At 37.6% G+C, this 17,326-nt stretch overlaps 2 protein-coding genes and 1 non-coding gene across 3 annotated transcripts; 2 read left to right on the plus strand and 1 right to left on the minus strand.

Annotated features, from left to right (window-relative positions):
• The first annotated feature begins 10,720 nt into the window (after positions 1-10,720).
• Positions 10,721-13,499, plus strand: LOC111831054. The gene is made up of 6 exons (XM_023784565.1): positions 10,721-11,672; positions 11,767-11,885; positions 11,970-12,180; positions 12,277-12,845; positions 13,005-13,264; positions 13,316-13,499. Exons 1-6 carry the CDS (start codon positions 10,721-10,723, stop codon positions 13,497-13,499), a joined length of 2,295 nt encoding a protein of 764 aa, XP_023640333.1.
• LOC111831263 lies at positions 11,123-11,229 on the minus strand. Its single transcript, XR_002834514.1, has one exon. It is a non-coding gene; the product is annotated as a small nucleolar RNA R71 (small nucleolar RNA).
• A 1,397-nt stretch (positions 13,500-14,896) lies between the features above and the next one.
• On the plus strand, positions 14,897-15,534 carry LOC111831055. The gene is made up of 2 exons (XM_023784566.1): positions 14,897-15,109; positions 15,196-15,534. The coding sequence occupies exons 1-2, from the start codon at positions 14,897-14,899 to the stop codon at positions 15,532-15,534; spliced, it is 552 nt and encodes a 183-aa protein (XP_023640334.1).
• Positions 15,535-17,326: the final 1,792 nt, after the last annotated feature.

Consider the following 17,326-nt stretch of genomic DNA (forward strand, 5'->3'; position numbering starts at 1 on the left):
TAGCAAAACATACATGGCAAATTGCAACCTGGCGGGTTTTTACTTGTAGCAACTGATCTTCTTAAGCAGGCGGATTTTCTAGATTGGCGGGTTTCTCTTTTTCTGAAATGCTAAACAAAGTAGTTTTTTTAATTCCATCAAGAACGATTAGAAACATATTTGTGGAAGTATTTTGTTTTTGAATATTTTCTAGCACTTCTTGTTAATCTCATCTTCTTGAATCTCTTCATGCTCCATGATGACAATGAGGTTCTCTACAAACTTGTTTAACTCCTCTCTTAGTTTCCTTTTGCCTGCTTTAGTTCTTGGTGCTTGATTTATTGTGGGAATATTGATGATATCTTCCTCAGATTCAGTGAAATCAGTTACAATGTCTTCATCATCTCCTCCCTCTTGAAATGTTTCTTACCTCAGAACTAGTGCAACTGCATTGAAAGGAGATAAATTAGTAACATTGAAAGTAGAAGAGATATTCATCTCACACTTGATAGTTCAATTTTGTAAGCATTATCGTTGATCTTTTCTAGCAATCAAAAGGGACCATCTCCTCGCGATGCAAGCTTTGACTTTCTCAGGTTTGGGAATCTTTCATGTCTCATGTGTATGCTTCTATTGTTATCAACTCTCTCATACACCCCTATGGAATACAAAACCTCTTATCCTTGAACAAGAATCCATTATGCTGGTATAATGCTCCATATATAAGCAGCTTTCTTGGGTTCCTTGAATATTTCTTTAAATTTGGATCATCTTCATATATTTCTTTGATATCTTCGAATACCATGATTTTAGCCTCCAATGTACTGATTAGAGCGTATCTCTTCGATAATGCTTAAGCTAGAATGTTCTCCTTAGCCTTCTTGTACTTGATTACATAAAGAAAAATCTCTACGAACTCAAGCCATTTTGCATGCTTCTTCTTAAGCATTGTTTGTCCTCTTAGATGCTTGAGCGTCTCATGATCTGTATATATAACAAGCTCTCTTGATAGTAAATAATGTTGCCAAGTTTCAAGAGACCTTACCCATGCGTAGAAATTCTTATCATAATTAGGGTAGCTGAGGGAAGCTCCACTAAGTTTATTACTAGAGTATGCAACTGATTTTCCTCCTTGAGTTAGGACAGCTCTTATACCTATACCAGAAGCATCACATTCAATTTCAAATTTTTTATCAAAGTTAAAAAGGACGAAAACAGGCGCATGTGTGAAGCTGTCTTTTAGCTTATTGAATGTTTCTTCTTGAGCTTGAACCCATTTAAATTCCACATTATTTTTGATCACCAAGGTGAGTGGTGCAGCAATGGTACCAAAATCCTCCACAAATCATCTGTAGAAACTAGCCAGACCATATTCTAACATGCCCAATGTTGGATGGTGTTGGCTAGTCTTGTATTGCTTTGATCTTTTCCTCACCAACCATCAAACCTTAAGAACTTACAAAAAAATCCTAGAAAAGTAACTTGATCAGTGGAAAATGTACATTTCTTAAGATTAGCATTAAAGTTTTTAACCTTAAGCATTTCAAGAACCTATTCAAGATGATGTAAGTGGTTTTCAAGATTAGAGCTATAGATCAAGATACCATCAAAATAAACCACATCAAACTTACAGATGAAAGTCCTTAGAACGTGGTTTATAAGTCTCATGAATGTACTTGGAGCTATCGTGAGTTCAAATGGTATGACCAGCCATTCATACAACCCTTGTTCTGTTTTAAACGCTGTTTTCCATTTATCTCCTTCTTTCATCCTTACTTGGTGATAACCGCTCCTTAGATCTATTTTTGAGAAGATAGTTGCTCCATTGAGTTGATCTAGCATGTTATCAAGCCTTGGAATTGGATGCCTATACTAGAAAGTGATATTGTTGATAGCTCGGCAATACACACACATTCTCCAATTTCCATCTTTCTTAGTTACTAGAAGAACATGAACAACACATGGGCTTAAGCTCTCACGGATATAGCCTTAGACATCAAGTCTTGCACTTGTTTTTCTAGCTCCTTTGCTTATTCTGGATTTACTCTGTAAGCAGCTCAGTTTGGCCAAGGTGCCCCTGGAACCAGATCAATCTGATGCTCAATTCCTCTAGTAGGTGGTCTAGGTGAAATATCTTCTAGAAAACATCATTGAATTTGTCAAGAAGCTCTATAATAGTAGCTGGTAAATCTTGCGTTTCAAGACCTGAAAACAAAGCTTCCTTAAAGATCATTAGTTGCACCTGTGTTTGAGGACCAAGAGATTTCAAAATAGTAAAAGGTGTTACATAAACAATTGTGTAGTGTTTCTTTATTAAACTGCCAAGGACGACCTAAAAGTAGATGTCCAGCTTGCATAGGAACCACGTCACACAAAACTTGACCTACATACTTCCCTATGCTAAATGGCACTACAACTTGCTCATTGATTTAAAACTCAGTGTCATCATTTAGCCACTTAAGTCGATATGGTTGAGGATGCTTTGTCTTCTGAAGACCTAACTTATCAACGAAATAATTGGTAGCCACGTTAGTACAAGAACCTCCATCAATGATCAAACTACATACCTTAGAATAGATAGTGCGCTTAGAGTGGAAGATGTTTTCTCTTTGGTAATCTCTGGTTCAAAGAGACCGTTGAGAGCTCTCCTTATAACTAGAAGTTCTATTGTGTCCGCGTAGTGCATAGTATCTTTTACTGAGTTTTTAAGCTTCAAACTCCTTCTCATCTTCAGACTTATATTCTCCATTGCCTTTTAAAATCATGACTCGCTGGTTTGGACAATCCCATGCATAATGTTCTTTTCTAGACACCTAAAACAAGTTACCCTGACACTTAAAACAAGTTATGTCACAATGTTTTTGAATTTGAGTCTTCCCTTGTCCAAGATTGGAGTTTTTAGAACTTTCTGGTAAAGGCCTTTTGAATCTGGATTCTGTCTCAATAGACTTTCCTTTGTCCAAAAATATGTAAGGTTGTTGATTCTAAGTAGATTTGCTCCGGTTTGTGAGAGATTTTTCCGTTTGTTATGTTGCTCAGCTTGAACTACAAGATGCAGCAACTCGTCAATATCATGCTAGGTTTTCCTCTCTCCACTTTCCTAGCAATTCGATCTTGTAGACCGTCTATGAATTGCCCCATCAAGGTCTCCTCAGAATGCTCAGTCTCCAATATGTTCTTAAGCGTTTCAAACTCATCAAAATATTCTTTAACATATTTAGACCCTTGAGTAAGTTTCCAAATTTTCTTCTGTAAATCTTTGTAACAATAAGTAGGGACTACAAGAAAATAAATGATTTCCTACCGCATATATCGTAGCAAAATCAAATGAAACAACTGTAAAAATCTGTAGGAAAATGGAATGAAAATTTTTACCGCCTTTGCAAATTGGGTGATGAATTAGGAAAAAAAATTCAAGTTCTCCCTACTTCAAGTACGTTTTAGATCTAAGTGCTAAGATCCGAGACTTATGATATAAAGGCATAAAAATATATTTTGTAAGAAATTGGTAGGAAATAATCCTTCGATTAACATACGGAACATTTTTTTGAAGAAATTCGTAGGAAAACTGAAAGAAACTTTCTTTCCAAATTCTTTTGAAACATTTGCCTTTCATATTCCTTTTAATTTCTTATGATATTTCTTATGACAAATTTGTTTGTAGGATTTGGTAAGAATTTTCCTAGGACTTTCTAACTTCCGTTTTTGTAGTAATTTTTCTCTCAATTTCCTACGATTTCTGTTATTTGTACAATTTTGGTAGGTATTTGGTAGGAAATATTTCTTACCAAATTTTTTGTAGGAAAAATCATAGAAAAATGTGTTGTGTTCTTGTCTCTTCCTCAATTGAAACCTCATATCTTCCCAAGTTATGATTGGAACATGTCTATGCCTTCTCTTTTCAGACACATCTCTATCCCAACGAGCTAAAAAAACTTCAGTCAGTTGAGCAGCAACTAGAGATACGTTTCTTTGATCCGACTAGTTGTAGTACTCAAAGATATACTCCATACGCCTTCCCAATCAATGTATTCATTTGGATTGGCGCTGTGAGCTTCACATCTCTATTTCCTTGCCCTGTTTCCTCTTCTCTACCTCCAGCTCGGTTATGTTGCTTTCTTGGTCTATGGCCTGCTTCGTAACCTGGTGGATCTTCATTTTCATCAAACAACTCATCTTCTACATGATTTACTCCACGAGCATTGTTGTTTCTATTGGGTTCTCTTCGATAAGGTGCTAGCTGTTCAATCCTTGTTAGTCGATCTCCAAGAGTTTGGAGTTTAGTTTGAATAGCAGCACGCATCTGAGCCATGTTCACGTCTCCTCCTTGTTCTCATATGTTAAAAAACATAGCAGGCTCTCAAAGAACAAATCGATCAAGTTAACATGAAGTTGAAAGGTCTAAAACTCAAAATAAAAAGATATAGGAAAAAGAACGGTCTTACACAACTAAATAACCAGATTTAAATGAAAAATTTATGGGGTTTTATTTTTAGAAGATACACAAGCAAAATAGAACAACAAAATACATATCTCAATAAGAAACAAAAGAAAACAAACAGACAGAAAAAAAACGAAAAAATTGACAGACTAAAGTAAAGGATAGATAAAACCTGATTTGGAGCGTTTAGCTCTGATACCAGATGATGTAGGAACCAAGGGGATGGATCCATAAGTGTGGTGAGGATGGAGATCTGTAGCTGGCCAAATGGCGCTCTCTATAAATCGAAGTGGGTGAACTAGTGGAGTGAAGTGGATTTGTGGTCGTTACTCTTCACCTGGCCGATGGGCTCTCTTTGAAGATTGGCTGAAATAGACAGATATAACCCTTCCATCCTAAGAAATTTTATCGCTAAAGCAGAAGCATTAAATGGAGGATAACAATATTATCATTTGATAATTGTTATGATACAATTTTAATGCGGTAACATAGATGTTAGCAAATAGAAAATGTTCATTAGCAAAAGTAAGATCAGTAAGAACATCATGAAATAAATAATTCAAAGATTACTTTGTTAAAAATAATATAAATTAAAACAAAAGTTACTCTGCAAAATCACGTCAATTTGGTATTCAGGTGTTTTTTTGGGAGTTTCAAAACTGGCAGAAGAAGGTGGTGATACATGATAAAAAGAGTTAACAAACAACTAAGTTAGCATGGCAAAAGAGTTAACATAAAACGCGCAATGATATTATTCAGAACCAAATTGATGTATATGAATAACTTTCGTTTTGTTTTAGTAACCTTACATTCTAACCAACGACTCAACTCTTTAGGATTTGCAGACTTTCCCACCCTTCCAAAATCATCTAAAACAGCATCTCAAGTTATGTCTTGGGTTATCCGCTAACAACCACCTTTACTCCACTAACTTTTTGAAGTAATTTCTTTTACCCTACTTCTTCTATCCCGACTACCATCTCGAAATATCCCAACTCGACACCTCAAGACCAAATTGAGTTGCATTAGCAAAATAACTTCTTAACATATTAACCTTTGATCTATCTCGCTTAGAATGTTTTGAGTTCCTCGTCTCTCCATCTTCTATCGGCACTTCAGTTAAAACTTGGGTTATCCACTTAAAACTATGTTTTGATTATCAATTATTTTGTCTTTATCCTGCTAACTTAGTTGTGTGTTAAATGTTTTACCATATATTACCACCTCCTTCTGCCACTTCATAGTCTCCCAAAAATTTACCTCAATACTAAATTGAGGTGAGTTAGTAGAGTAACTCTTATTTTATTTTATAACATTTTTAACAAAATAATAACTAAGTTATCTATTGCAGGATATTTTATCTTCCATGTTCGTCCTAAATGAATCACCCAATCAACCCTTCATGTTTTTATTTTTAAATATTTTTTGAAATATTTATCAAATGATGGTAGGGGTAGAAAGTAAAGATCATATGTATAATAGAGTTTCAACAGTGTCACGTTGTGTTTATTCATTCTTAGATCTTCTAAGGGTAGATCTTCTATACACTACAAGATATCTAGACATTCTTAACACACATAAAACGCTATAATATTGTTTACATAGCGGAATTATAAACAGGCCCGGCTCAAATGGGTAGGGCAGACGGATGACGGCCCAAGGGCCTAGTATTTTCATTTTTAAAATATTTTTTTAGTGTTAAAGGGCCCAATTCCCCCACCCTCCCTATGTATAAAGGCCCGTTTTTAGTAAAAAAATAGAAAAAACTTATTTGCTAAGAATAAAATAGAAAAAGGCCCAATTTTTTAGGTTTTATGTTAATAAGGCAAAAAAAAAGAAATATTTAGAGGGTACAAAATATTTTTTGGGTGAATTAAATTTCTATACTCAGTTGACCAACAAATTAAGAATATAGCATTGTTAAATATATAATTAGTTCTCTCTCATCAATTTGTATAAGTGAACAAAAATAATCTTTCGCATCTAACAAATTATTTAGCGAGATAATGATATAAGTATCGACAATACTGTTTATCAAATACATAAGTAAAATCATGTTATAAGTTAGATGAATAACTATTGAATTACCATGATAACAATATATATATACATATAAGTTTATAAATATATCGTGTTAAATTGTTTTGTATCCCGATAATTTATGATTTATGTCATAAGTTTATATTTACCGTGTTAACTCATTTACTATACCACTATTTGATCAACCCATACCGATATATAATTTATAGAAAAAATTATGGAAACAAAATATGTACACATATAACCACTATTTGATCAACCCAAACCGATATATAATTTCATTTTAATTGTAAAATCTAAACTCTAACCACTATTTTATCAACCCAAACCGATATATAATTTCGTTTTAATTGTAAAATCTAAACCCTAAGCACTATTTTATCAACCCAAACCGATATATAATTTCGTTTTAATTGTAAAATCTAAACTCTAACCACTCCTTTATAAACCCAAATCGACATATAATTTTGTTTTAATTGTAAAATCTAAACCCTAAGCCCCATTTATAAACGCAAACCGATATATAATTTTGTTTTAATTATAAAATCTAAACCTCAAAAATATATTTAACCATGTTTTATTAAAGATGTACAGATTTTGTTTCCTTATTAAATATAATTTATTTGTTAAAATAATAAATTATTATTTAAATGTATAATTATATTAATCGTGCTAATTCAGTTATCAGCTAACTCATGATTATAGGGTTAAAATTGTCTAGAAGAAGCAAAACTAATTATGAAATTATCTTCAACATATAGTGAATAAAAACTTTATCTGGGTAAATACAATACAATTTCCCTTTTTTTTTTTTGCCCTAGGGCCCTTGTTTTTGTTGGGCCGGGGCATTTATAAACGATGTGTTTGTCGAAACCATCTTAGGGTGATCATATACAATAATGTAATTTGGCTATGCTATTTAATGTACCCTATAATAGCGTATTTTAGTTAATATCTTTTTTGTATTGTAGAAGAAAATAGTGGTACTCGAATAGTAGAATATATGGTACTATCATACACGTTTAGTGATGTTTTCTTTATTGTTGTACCATTTTTTACCATATAGATTTAATATAATTAATTTATAATTTGCATATTTAAACCATGTTTTGCAAAATATATTTAATGGGATTTTTATATACATGTTATTTATTGGATTAAGTTTCAAAAACATTTATTACACAAAACATAAATAACATGTATTACATTTAATAAACTAAATAATCTTCGTAACCTAATGTTTTGGATCATACAAAAGAAAAACATCAACCTCCTTACATGCTAGGCTATGTGATAAGCTGACTTTGTAGAAACTTCTCTAAGGTTAAGCCTTTCCTATTTGTAGGGAAGCCACTCTTTTCAGCTGCTTACTTTGTTCAGGAACTATAATACAAATTAATGCGTATAAGACGGTAGCCACAACTTCTTTAAGATCTTTAGAGAAGGTCTAGATGTAAGATCACAAACAATGATCAACACATAAAAAATTAAACAAGAACAAAACGAGTGTGTACATACGAGGTTGAAACAATTTGGGCAACAAAGATAAAGAGATAAATAAATGCAGCATTATGGAGGCTACAAATTTAATTCTTTAATCATTAATGGAATAGATTAATATGCCCTAAGAAAATCGAAGAATCAAACTTGTGGTCGTTCATTAAATTTCTTATATATCCATTATTGTGTATAAATAATACATTTTATGTAATGCCCCCATACCGTCGCCGCACGGCCGGATGAGCCAAATATGACGACCCGGACGGGACACCACAGTTGACGGTTCCGTCCGAACGCTGCCGGTCGAGGTTCCCAAAGAAGGATACATGTAAGTCGGGATAACCATGGCCGATGCGCTCGAGGCTAGCCGTCCCTCTTCGTTCGCGCGATCGTCCAGGCTTTGCAACCCTTCCGGTCGGGACGGACGAGAACTCTTTCCCCCAACCCGGATGAGGCCGACGGAAGGAAGGGGAGTTTTTATTCAGATCCAACTCGTCATTTTACCCAAAAATGCTCTTTATTACTTCTAGTAAAGTTTTACAAGAAAAAAGTTACCAAAGAATACTTAGTTGAATCCATTGAAAATTATACATAATAGAAAAGTAATATTTTGCAAAAATATGAAAGATATTCTAACTCCGGCTCCTATCGTTTGCTATGGTCTAGACTCCTTGGGCTAATTGCGAGTTAGGAACCAAGCACCATGGTCAAGATCTGAGCGACAACAAAGGTCAGCCCTTCGAGACACGCATCACCACTGCCGAGGAAACATATTATTTACCTAACGATCAAATCTACAGATCTGAAATTAAGGACATTGACAAGCAATAAATTCTACGCAAGAAATCAGGACTAAAAGGGTCGATAAACAAGCAAGAAGGCAAGAAATAACAAGCAATTGATGTGTATGGATTTTACTCATTTTGGCACTAGTTTTATGCATTGTTTTTGTCATTCTAGGTCTCATTACTTGATTATTTATGCATATTTGCCTTGTTTTGCTTCACTTGTAGAATCTAGGCCTTGCATTGCATGCATTGTAGTGTTTGTGCATAAACATGTGTTTACCCAAGGGAAAAGAAGCAAATCAGAACAAATCGACCAAGTGTAGATGTTGCATCTGATCGAGTAAGCTGCAGAGATACATTTCAAATACATCGACGATCGAGTGAGCAGCAGACGTACACGATTGAGTAGCTGATCGAGTGAGCAGAAGGGAAGCGAAGTATAATCACCTATCACTCGATGCACACACTCTAGTGGCACGATCGAGCAAAGCAAAGGAGTAGGAGATGACTGAAAGATCACTCGACACACTCACTCAAGATACATGGTCGAGTAAGTTGTAATGATGCAGAGAAGAATTTATGTGTTACTCGACACACTCACTCGACCAACAGGGTCACTACAACTTTTAAACCGCTTTTTACTTGGCGTTTTATGTTTTAAGTTTTGCCCAAACATGGTTATAAATAGGTCTCTTTTGGCATCGCCCAAGGGATCAAGTTTTTTACCCTTAGGTTTTTGTTGTTAGCCACCAAAACAATCCAGAAAATTGTAATTCATATTTCTTTTAAGTTATTAAGAGTTTGCACTTAGTTCTTTGATCATTGTTGTTTATCTTCCCGTCATCTTTATTATTATGTATGTTTTAAAGGATTATGGGTTTATGATGTTTAACATGATTTTTGTGTCTGATTAGCGTTAGCATTCTTGAGGATGTGATAGATTAGGTGGAGAATGTTAGTTTGCTAGAGTATTTAAGTTAGATTTGTTTGTTCCCTTCTGGATTAGAGTATTCATAGCTAATTCTTCTCTGATCAAGTGGAATTAGATCCCAGACATTTCAGCACATACCAAGTGTTTGATGAAATGTCTGAACAACTAATACTAAAGATATACTCGCTTAGCCTAAGATATTAGATGTCTAAGAAGTTTATTGACATTAATGGACTGTTTCTTCAAGCCTATTTGCTTCATGTTTCATCAAAGAGATTTGAGATTAGGAAGTGTTGTAAATATGATAGTTTCTGCCAAGAGATTGGATTAACTAGTATTTGATGTTCATTGTTTAGGGATTAGTATGTTTGTCGTTCGTTAAACACCTCTAAGTAGTTTAGCATACTCCACCTACATCAATAACCTCATCCTCAGGATCTTCTATCCATTTGTGCTTTCTGTTTTATTCACTTGCTATTTGCTTATTCTGTTCTGTCTTCTTGCTAGTATTGATAATCATTAGCTTATGCATGATAGTCTATGTTTTGAAGCCTTACATTTATCGCATGATTAACATGTTTGCTTAGGATCATTGAAAGCCAAAATCATTTATACTTCGCTTGACTTAATCATTTCTGATATATCTTGATTGCCAGCATCACACTTGATTGGAATGATATTTATTGTACTGTAATGACATGATAGTACTCTAGGGTAATTGGTAGTAAAATCCTAGAATCAATTTGGCGCTGCTGCCATTTCGGTGTTTGTTTGTTACATTTGAGATTTCAGACTTGCTAAGATCAAGTTCTTACTCAACATTCAATATAGTTACTCACTCTGTTCTTTCAGGTACAAGTCTTGCTCAACTACTCCTTCTCGACTGACACACTCAACCGTCTCGCAAGCGAAGTTGATTTGAGTTGTATGCACACACGGTCGCAAGGCACATAGAACTTGTTCCAGCCCTCCGACTATATTGATAGCTTGGTACCTGCATCAAGACAGCAACGGAACAGAGTTATACCACCACAAGTGGAGATGGAAAACCCTCAACAACAATTTCCATCACTGGCACCTACACGGATCGGAGTTGGTGATGCTCCACGCAACCATACCCATCGTCAGGATATAGTGCCTCCAACCGTGCAGATCAAGAACTTCGAGATCAAGAGTGGCCTGATCTCCATGGTGCAGCAAAATAAATTTCATAGTCTGCCTAAGAAAGACCCCCTGGATCACCTCGATGAGTTCGATCGTCTCTGCAGTCTCACCAAGATCAATGGAGTCAGTGAGGACGGTTTCAAGTTACGACTCTTTCCATTCTCTCTGTGTAACAAAGCTCATCAATGGGAGAAAACTCTTCCTCTAGGATCTATCACTTCGTGGGATCAATGCAAGCAGTCGTTTCTTGCCAAGTTTTTCTCCAACTCCAGAACTACACGTCTGCGCAACGAGATTTCTGGGTTCACTCAGAAGAATGGTGAAACACTCTGTAAAGCATGGGAGCGCTTCAAAAGTTATCAATCTCAGTGCCCCCACCATGGATTCACCAAGGAGTCTCTCCTCAGAACTCTCTACCGGGGCGTTCTCTCAAAGATCCGGATGTTACTTGACACTGCCAGCAAAGGTAGCTTTCTGAACAAGGACGTCGGCGATGGTTGGGAGCTTGTTGAGAACCTAACCCAATCTGATGGCAACTACAATGAGGATTATGACAGAACCATCAGGGCAAGCACAAAACTTGATGAAAAGTACAAGAAGGAGATGAAAGCTATGAATGATAAGCTGGACAAACTCTTGATGAGCCAGCAAAAGAACATCCATTTCGTCTCTGAAGGAGACTCTTTCCAGATTCTGGATGGGGAGAGAGAACAATCAGAGGAGATAAGCTATGTCCAAAACAAGGTGGATACAAAAAGGGATACAATCCCTATAAGCAGAATCCCAATCTGTCTTATAGGAGCACCAATGATGCAAATCCCAAGATCAGGTTTATCCACCTCCACAACAACAGCAGCAGGGGAAAAACAAACCATTTGTGCCTTACAACCAAGGTTATGTGCCCAAATAACAATTTCAACAAGGTTACCAACCTCTAGCAGGACCACCTCCACCACTAGGATTCCAACCTCAACACGCTCCACCTCCTCAGGCCCCAGACCATGACATGAAAAACATGCTTCAGCAACTCCTCAAAGGACAAGTAAGTGGCTCCATGGACAATGCTAAGAAGTTTGCTGAGCTGACTTAGAGATTGGACTGCTCATACAATGATCTGAATATGAAGTTTGAGACTCTGAATTCCAAGATCAAGTATATGGAGGGAAAAACTGCTTCTACTTCTGCCCCAAAGCCTGGCCAAATCCCAAGAAAAGCTGTTCAGAATCCTAAGAAATTTGCTCATGCCATCACGCTGAGGAGCGGTAAAAACTTGCCTCCCAAACAAGGACCTTTTGATGTGACTGAGGACAGTGAAGACTTGGAAGGGGAGGATGTATGTCAGAATGAAGATCCAATTGTTCATCTGAAAGAATCATAAGCCGTACCTGAATAAGCTCCTCAACCTGCTGAGAAATATGCTGAAACACCTACAGCTTCCAAAGATAAGTCTGCGAGATACGTTCCCCCACCATACAAACCACCTCTACCAGCTGAGAAGTATAAGGCTTTATTCGAAAAGCAAGTGAAAGAGATTGAGTTGAGAATGCCATTGCTGGATACATTCGTACTTGTCCCTCCTTATCAGAAGTTCCTCAAATATTTGGTTATGGAGAGAGCAAAAGAAATCCAAGGCATGGTGATATTGAGTTATGAATGCAGTGCCATTATCCAGAACAAGATTACTTCCTTGAAGCTTAAGGATCTTGGATCCTTCCCTCTATCTTTCAGCAGGTGCCTATGTGATCTTGGAGCTTTAGTGAGTATAATGCCATTGTCCGAGGCTAAGCGTTTAGGCTTCACAAGATACAAGGCATGCAACATATCTCTCATTCTAGCTGATAGATCAGTGAGGCTCCCGCATGGACTCTTGGAAAAATTGCCAATAAGTATTGGTGTTGTTGAAGTCCCTACAGATTTCGTTGTCTTGGAAATGGATGAAGAGCCTAAGGATCCCTTGATTCCTGGAAGGCCATTCCTAGCCACTACAAGAGCCATCATTGATGTTAAGAAAGGAAAAATTTATCTATGATTGGGAGAAAACTTCAAGATGACATTTGACATCAAGGAGTCTATGAAGAAACCAACGATCAATGGCAAGGTGTTCTGGATAGAGGAGATGGATCAGTTAGCTGATGAACTTTTATAAGAACTTGTTGAGGAGGATCATATCAAGACAGCTTTGACAAAGAATGAATCAGATGGATTTCTTCATGCTGAGACCAAAGTCTACGAAATATTGCTGAATACGTATAAGGCAACTGATGACTCAGAACGTTTTAAAGAATTGGATGAATCTGTCAAGGAGGTATGCTCAGTAGAAGAGGAAGTCAGCGGCATCCCGATCACTCATCTAGCTAATGATGATTGGTCAGAGTTAAAAGCTCCCAAGGTTGAGCTCAAACCGCTACCCTCAGGAGTGAGGTATGTATTCCTTGGATCCAACTCTACTTATCCTGTCATTGTGAATGCTAGCTTGAATAATGAGGAATTAGAGTTGCTAGTCACTGAGCTTAGAAAATATAGAAGGGCCATAGGGTATTCCTCCTTCTCCTCATGTTTGTTGGATCTCTGCAGGGTATTGGCAAGATGTGAGGAGACGAGCCTAGTGCTCAACTGGGAGAAGTGCCACTTCATGATGAACGAAGGGATAGTGTAGGGACACTAGGTATTAGAGAAAGGGATTGAGGTTGATAAGGCAAAGACTGAGGTCTTGGTTCAGTTGCAGCCTCCCAAGACAGTCAAGGATATTAGGAGTCTCCTTGGGCATGCTGGGTTTTACAGAAGATTCATCAAGGACTTCTCAAAAATTGCAAGACCCCTTACATGACTTTTGTGCAAGGAGGTCGAGTTTGTAGTTGATGAGAGCTGTCTGAAAGCTTTCAACAAGATCAAGGAAGCGTTAGTCTCAGCACCAATATTCCAAGATCCAGATTGGGATCATTTTTTTTAGATAATGTGTGATGCTTCTGATTATGCAATAGGGCTGTGTTGGGGCAACGAATAGAGAAGAAACTGCATGTCATCTACTATAGAAGCAGAACTCTTGATGAGACAAAAGAGATGTATGCAACAACAGAGAAGGAACTTCTGGCTGTAGTCTTTGCGTTTGAGAAATTCAAAATTTACTTGGTGGGATAAAAAGTAGTAGTCTAAACAGACCATGCTGCACTAAGGCACATATACTAAAAAAAGGATACTAAGCCGAAACTGTTAAGATGAATACTTCTGTTATAGGAATTTTATATGGAGATTGTTGAAAAGAAGGGCATAGAAAATGGTGTTGCAGATCACCTTTCCTGATTGAGGATAGAAGATACAGTCCCTATTGATGATTCCATGCCTGAATAACATCTTATGGTTGTTGAGATATGCAAGAAGATGCATCAAACAAGAATGTCTATGAAGGAGCTTCAATGTCTAGTAGTCAATTCAGAGAGTATGCCCTGGTACGCGGATGTTGTGAACTACAAGGTCTGTGGGGAGATTCCTGCAGACATGGATCTTTATAGGAAAAAGAAGTTTTTCAGAGATATCAACCATTACTTCTGGGACGAACCTTACTTCTACAAAAGGGGTTCAGATGGGCTGTTTAGGAGATGCATAGCAGAAGGGGAAGTGCAGGGAGTGCTTGAGCACTGTCACAGATCCGCATATGGAGGACACTTCGCCACATTCAAAACAGTTCATTCTACAAGCAGGCCTTTGGTGGCCAACTTTGTTTAAGGATACAAACAGGTTCATCACCAAGTGTGACGCCTGCTAGAGGATGGGTAACATCAACAGAAGGAATGAGATGCCTCAGAACCCGATCTTGGAAGTAGAAATTTTTGATAATTCGGGAATTGATTTCATGGAACTGTTCAACTCTCCATCAAATGGCAGTGTCTATATACTGGTTGTAGTTGATTATGTCTCAAAATGGGTTGAAGCCATTGCAAGTCCCACAAGGTTGTTCAGAAACTGTTCAAGAGCATCATCTTTTCCAGATATGGAGTACCAAGAGCAGTGATCAGTGATGGTGGTACACATTTCATAAACAAAGTTTTTGAAACCATGTTGAAGAAGTATGGTGTGAAGCATAAGGTGTCTACAGCCTACCATCCCCAGACCTGTGGACAAGTTGAGATTTCTTACAAGCAAATAAAAGGAATCTTATCAAGAGTTGTTTGTGTTTCGAAGAAAGATTGGTCTACCAAGCTGGATAAGACTCTATGGGCGTACAAGACAGCTTTCAAGACACCCATAGGAAGGACACCTTTTCAGTTGGTGTATGGTAAAGCATGTCATTTCCTTGTTGAGATTGAGTATAAGGCTATCGGCTATCAAGCTTCTGAACTTGGATATTGATGCAGTCCAAGCAAAGAGAGTTCTTGACATCCATGAACTTGAGGAAATCAGACTTGATGCCTTTGAAAGTTCCAAAATCTACAAGAAGGCAAACCAAGGCTTTTCATAACAAGAAGATTGTTGTTAAGGAATTGAAAGCTGGTGATCAAGTCTTGATGTTCAATTCTAGACTTAGGCTGTTCCCTGGAAAGCTCAATTCTAAATGGTCTGGACCGTTTGAAATCAAGGATGTATTGCCATTTGGTGCAATCACTCTGCTTAACAAGGATGGCAGCGAGTTCACTGTGAATGGTCAACGTGTCAAGAGGTCCTCCATACATCTCTATGAGCCTCCAAAAGCCTAAAGGGCAAAAACAGTCTAGCTAAGTTACTTTAAACAAGCTCACTTGGGAGGAAGTCCTAAAGATATCCTGTAAATATTGCTTAGGATTTTTGTGTTTTTGATTTTTGTTTTTGGTTTTCTGTTGGTCAGGATTTCAGATAGATGGAGTAATGCAATGATATGAGAGGAGTTGAAAACAGAGTGAGGTGCGGATGTAGAATCAGTTATGACACAGTGAAAAATATAGAGTGGAAAACAATTATTTAATGTGATCTTGTCAAGTGAGCAAAAAAAAAAAAAAATGTGCCTCACCCTACCCAACGTTCATTTCACTCAACACACACCCAAATCACACATATTTTATCCTCATCTCGCCCATCATCACTCTCACCAAACTTCACCTCTCTCTCTCATCTCCTTCGATTTTATCACTCAACCAGCATCCATACTCACTCGATTGCCGCCGTTTTCACTCGACCATCATCATCTCCTTTTCACTCGTCGTCACCACCACTCAACATCACCACCACTCGACAATACTCGTCTTTACTTGATGGAAGCTTTCAATCTCGTCGTTGCCTTTCACTCTACGGAGAAGATACTCGACTGAAGGCTGCCTCACTCGACTAACGAACTGACAAGCCCTCACTTCAACCTTACTCGACGATTGAAGCTCACTCGGTCCTCGCCCGAGAGTACTCAACCCTCTCACTCGAGCGTCAACTCCCCACTTTTCACTCGATCGACTAGCCAAGGATTTAACCTCACATTCTCACCACTAGACTCACCTCACTCGACCCACTCAATTCATTCAACAGTGACGCACTTACTCGACGAAAAAGCAACCCGAGTACTCACCTTAATCGACCAGCGCGCCTCCCTCACTCGAAGGAACACCTTCACTCGAATCTCATGCATATAGCATCGTCTTAACTCGAACAAGGAAGCGCACTCGACTTGTTCATTCCACTCGACACTGTCTCACCGACTAGGTTCACTCGACCAAGCATCACTCTAATCAGTGTGAAAGTGAAAATTTTGCTAACTGTTACTTTTCTTTGCATTTCTCTTTATAAACTAGCTATTTTATCTTGATATTTGGCACACTAACAAGCTAACTTTTAGATTGAGTTCCAATTGTTTCAGTACCATAATGTCAAGAGATTTGTTGCATGAGATGCGTGAGAAGTATGGTTGTAAACTAACAAAGCGTGCATCTCCTCAGTCTATGTCCAAAGTCTATATGGAGAAGAAGAAAGCTACATATCAGAAAGTGTCAGGTGTTGGTCCATCTCAGGCAAGAAGCAGAGACAATAAGTCTTCAGGTAAGAAACCAATGAAGTTGTAGGATCAAGACAGTGATTACGAGCTCGAAGAGAACCCACCTGTCCCAGCTCGCAAGTCTATGCAGAAGAAGAAGACAGAGAAGTGGTTAGCCCCGAGAGAGTATTACAAGCTATTTCAGCAGCATGAGTTTCAGGGCACGAGGTATCCTTGCCAGCAGACAATAGATGAGCTGGCTATCTCTGATGATGTCGAGTATATGTTCGAGCACTGTCATCTCCACACACTCATGACTAGTCTGCGCAACGTATACAGAGAAGAGACCATACAATTCCTCTGTACGCTTGGTATACATCTTTATGAGGATGATCCAGACATAGAGTTAGATGGAGGATTGGGATACATCACCTTCACCATCCATGATCATGAGTATTTTCTTACCATCAAAGAGTTAGAGGGTTTGTTTGGATTCCCTAATGGAACAGGGACTAGGCAAAAGATTGATATGGATGAGTTGCTGGCTCTTTGGG

This window comes from Capsella rubella, unplaced genomic scaffold, assembly GCF_000375325.1.
Source record: "Capsella rubella cultivar Monte Gargano unplaced genomic scaffold, Caprub1_0 scaffold_4, whole genome shotgun sequence".
NCBI classification, from domain to species: Eukaryota; Viridiplantae; Streptophyta; class Magnoliopsida; order Brassicales; family Brassicaceae; genus Capsella; species Capsella rubella.

Coding starts and splice junctions, on each gene's coding strand:
- LOC111831055 (XM_023784566.1), top strand. CDS start 14,897: ATGTTGAAGAAGTATGGTGTGAAGCATAAGGTGTCTACAGCCTACCAT. Junction 15,110..15,195: donor GAAGGACACCTTTTCAGTTG/GTGTATGGTAAA, acceptor ATATTGATGCAG/TCCAAGCAAAGAGAGTTCTT.
- LOC111831054 (XM_023784565.1), top strand. CDS start 10,721: ATGGAAAACCCTCAACAACAATTTCCATCACTGGCACCTACACGGATC. Junction 11,673..11,766: donor GATGCAAATCCCAAGATCAG/GTTTATCCACCT, acceptor AATTTCAACAAG/GTTACCAACCTCTAGCAGGA. Junction 13,265..13,315: donor CCGCTACCCTCAGGAGTGAG/GTATGTATTCCT, acceptor TGTGAATGCTAG/CTTGAATAATGAGGAATTAG.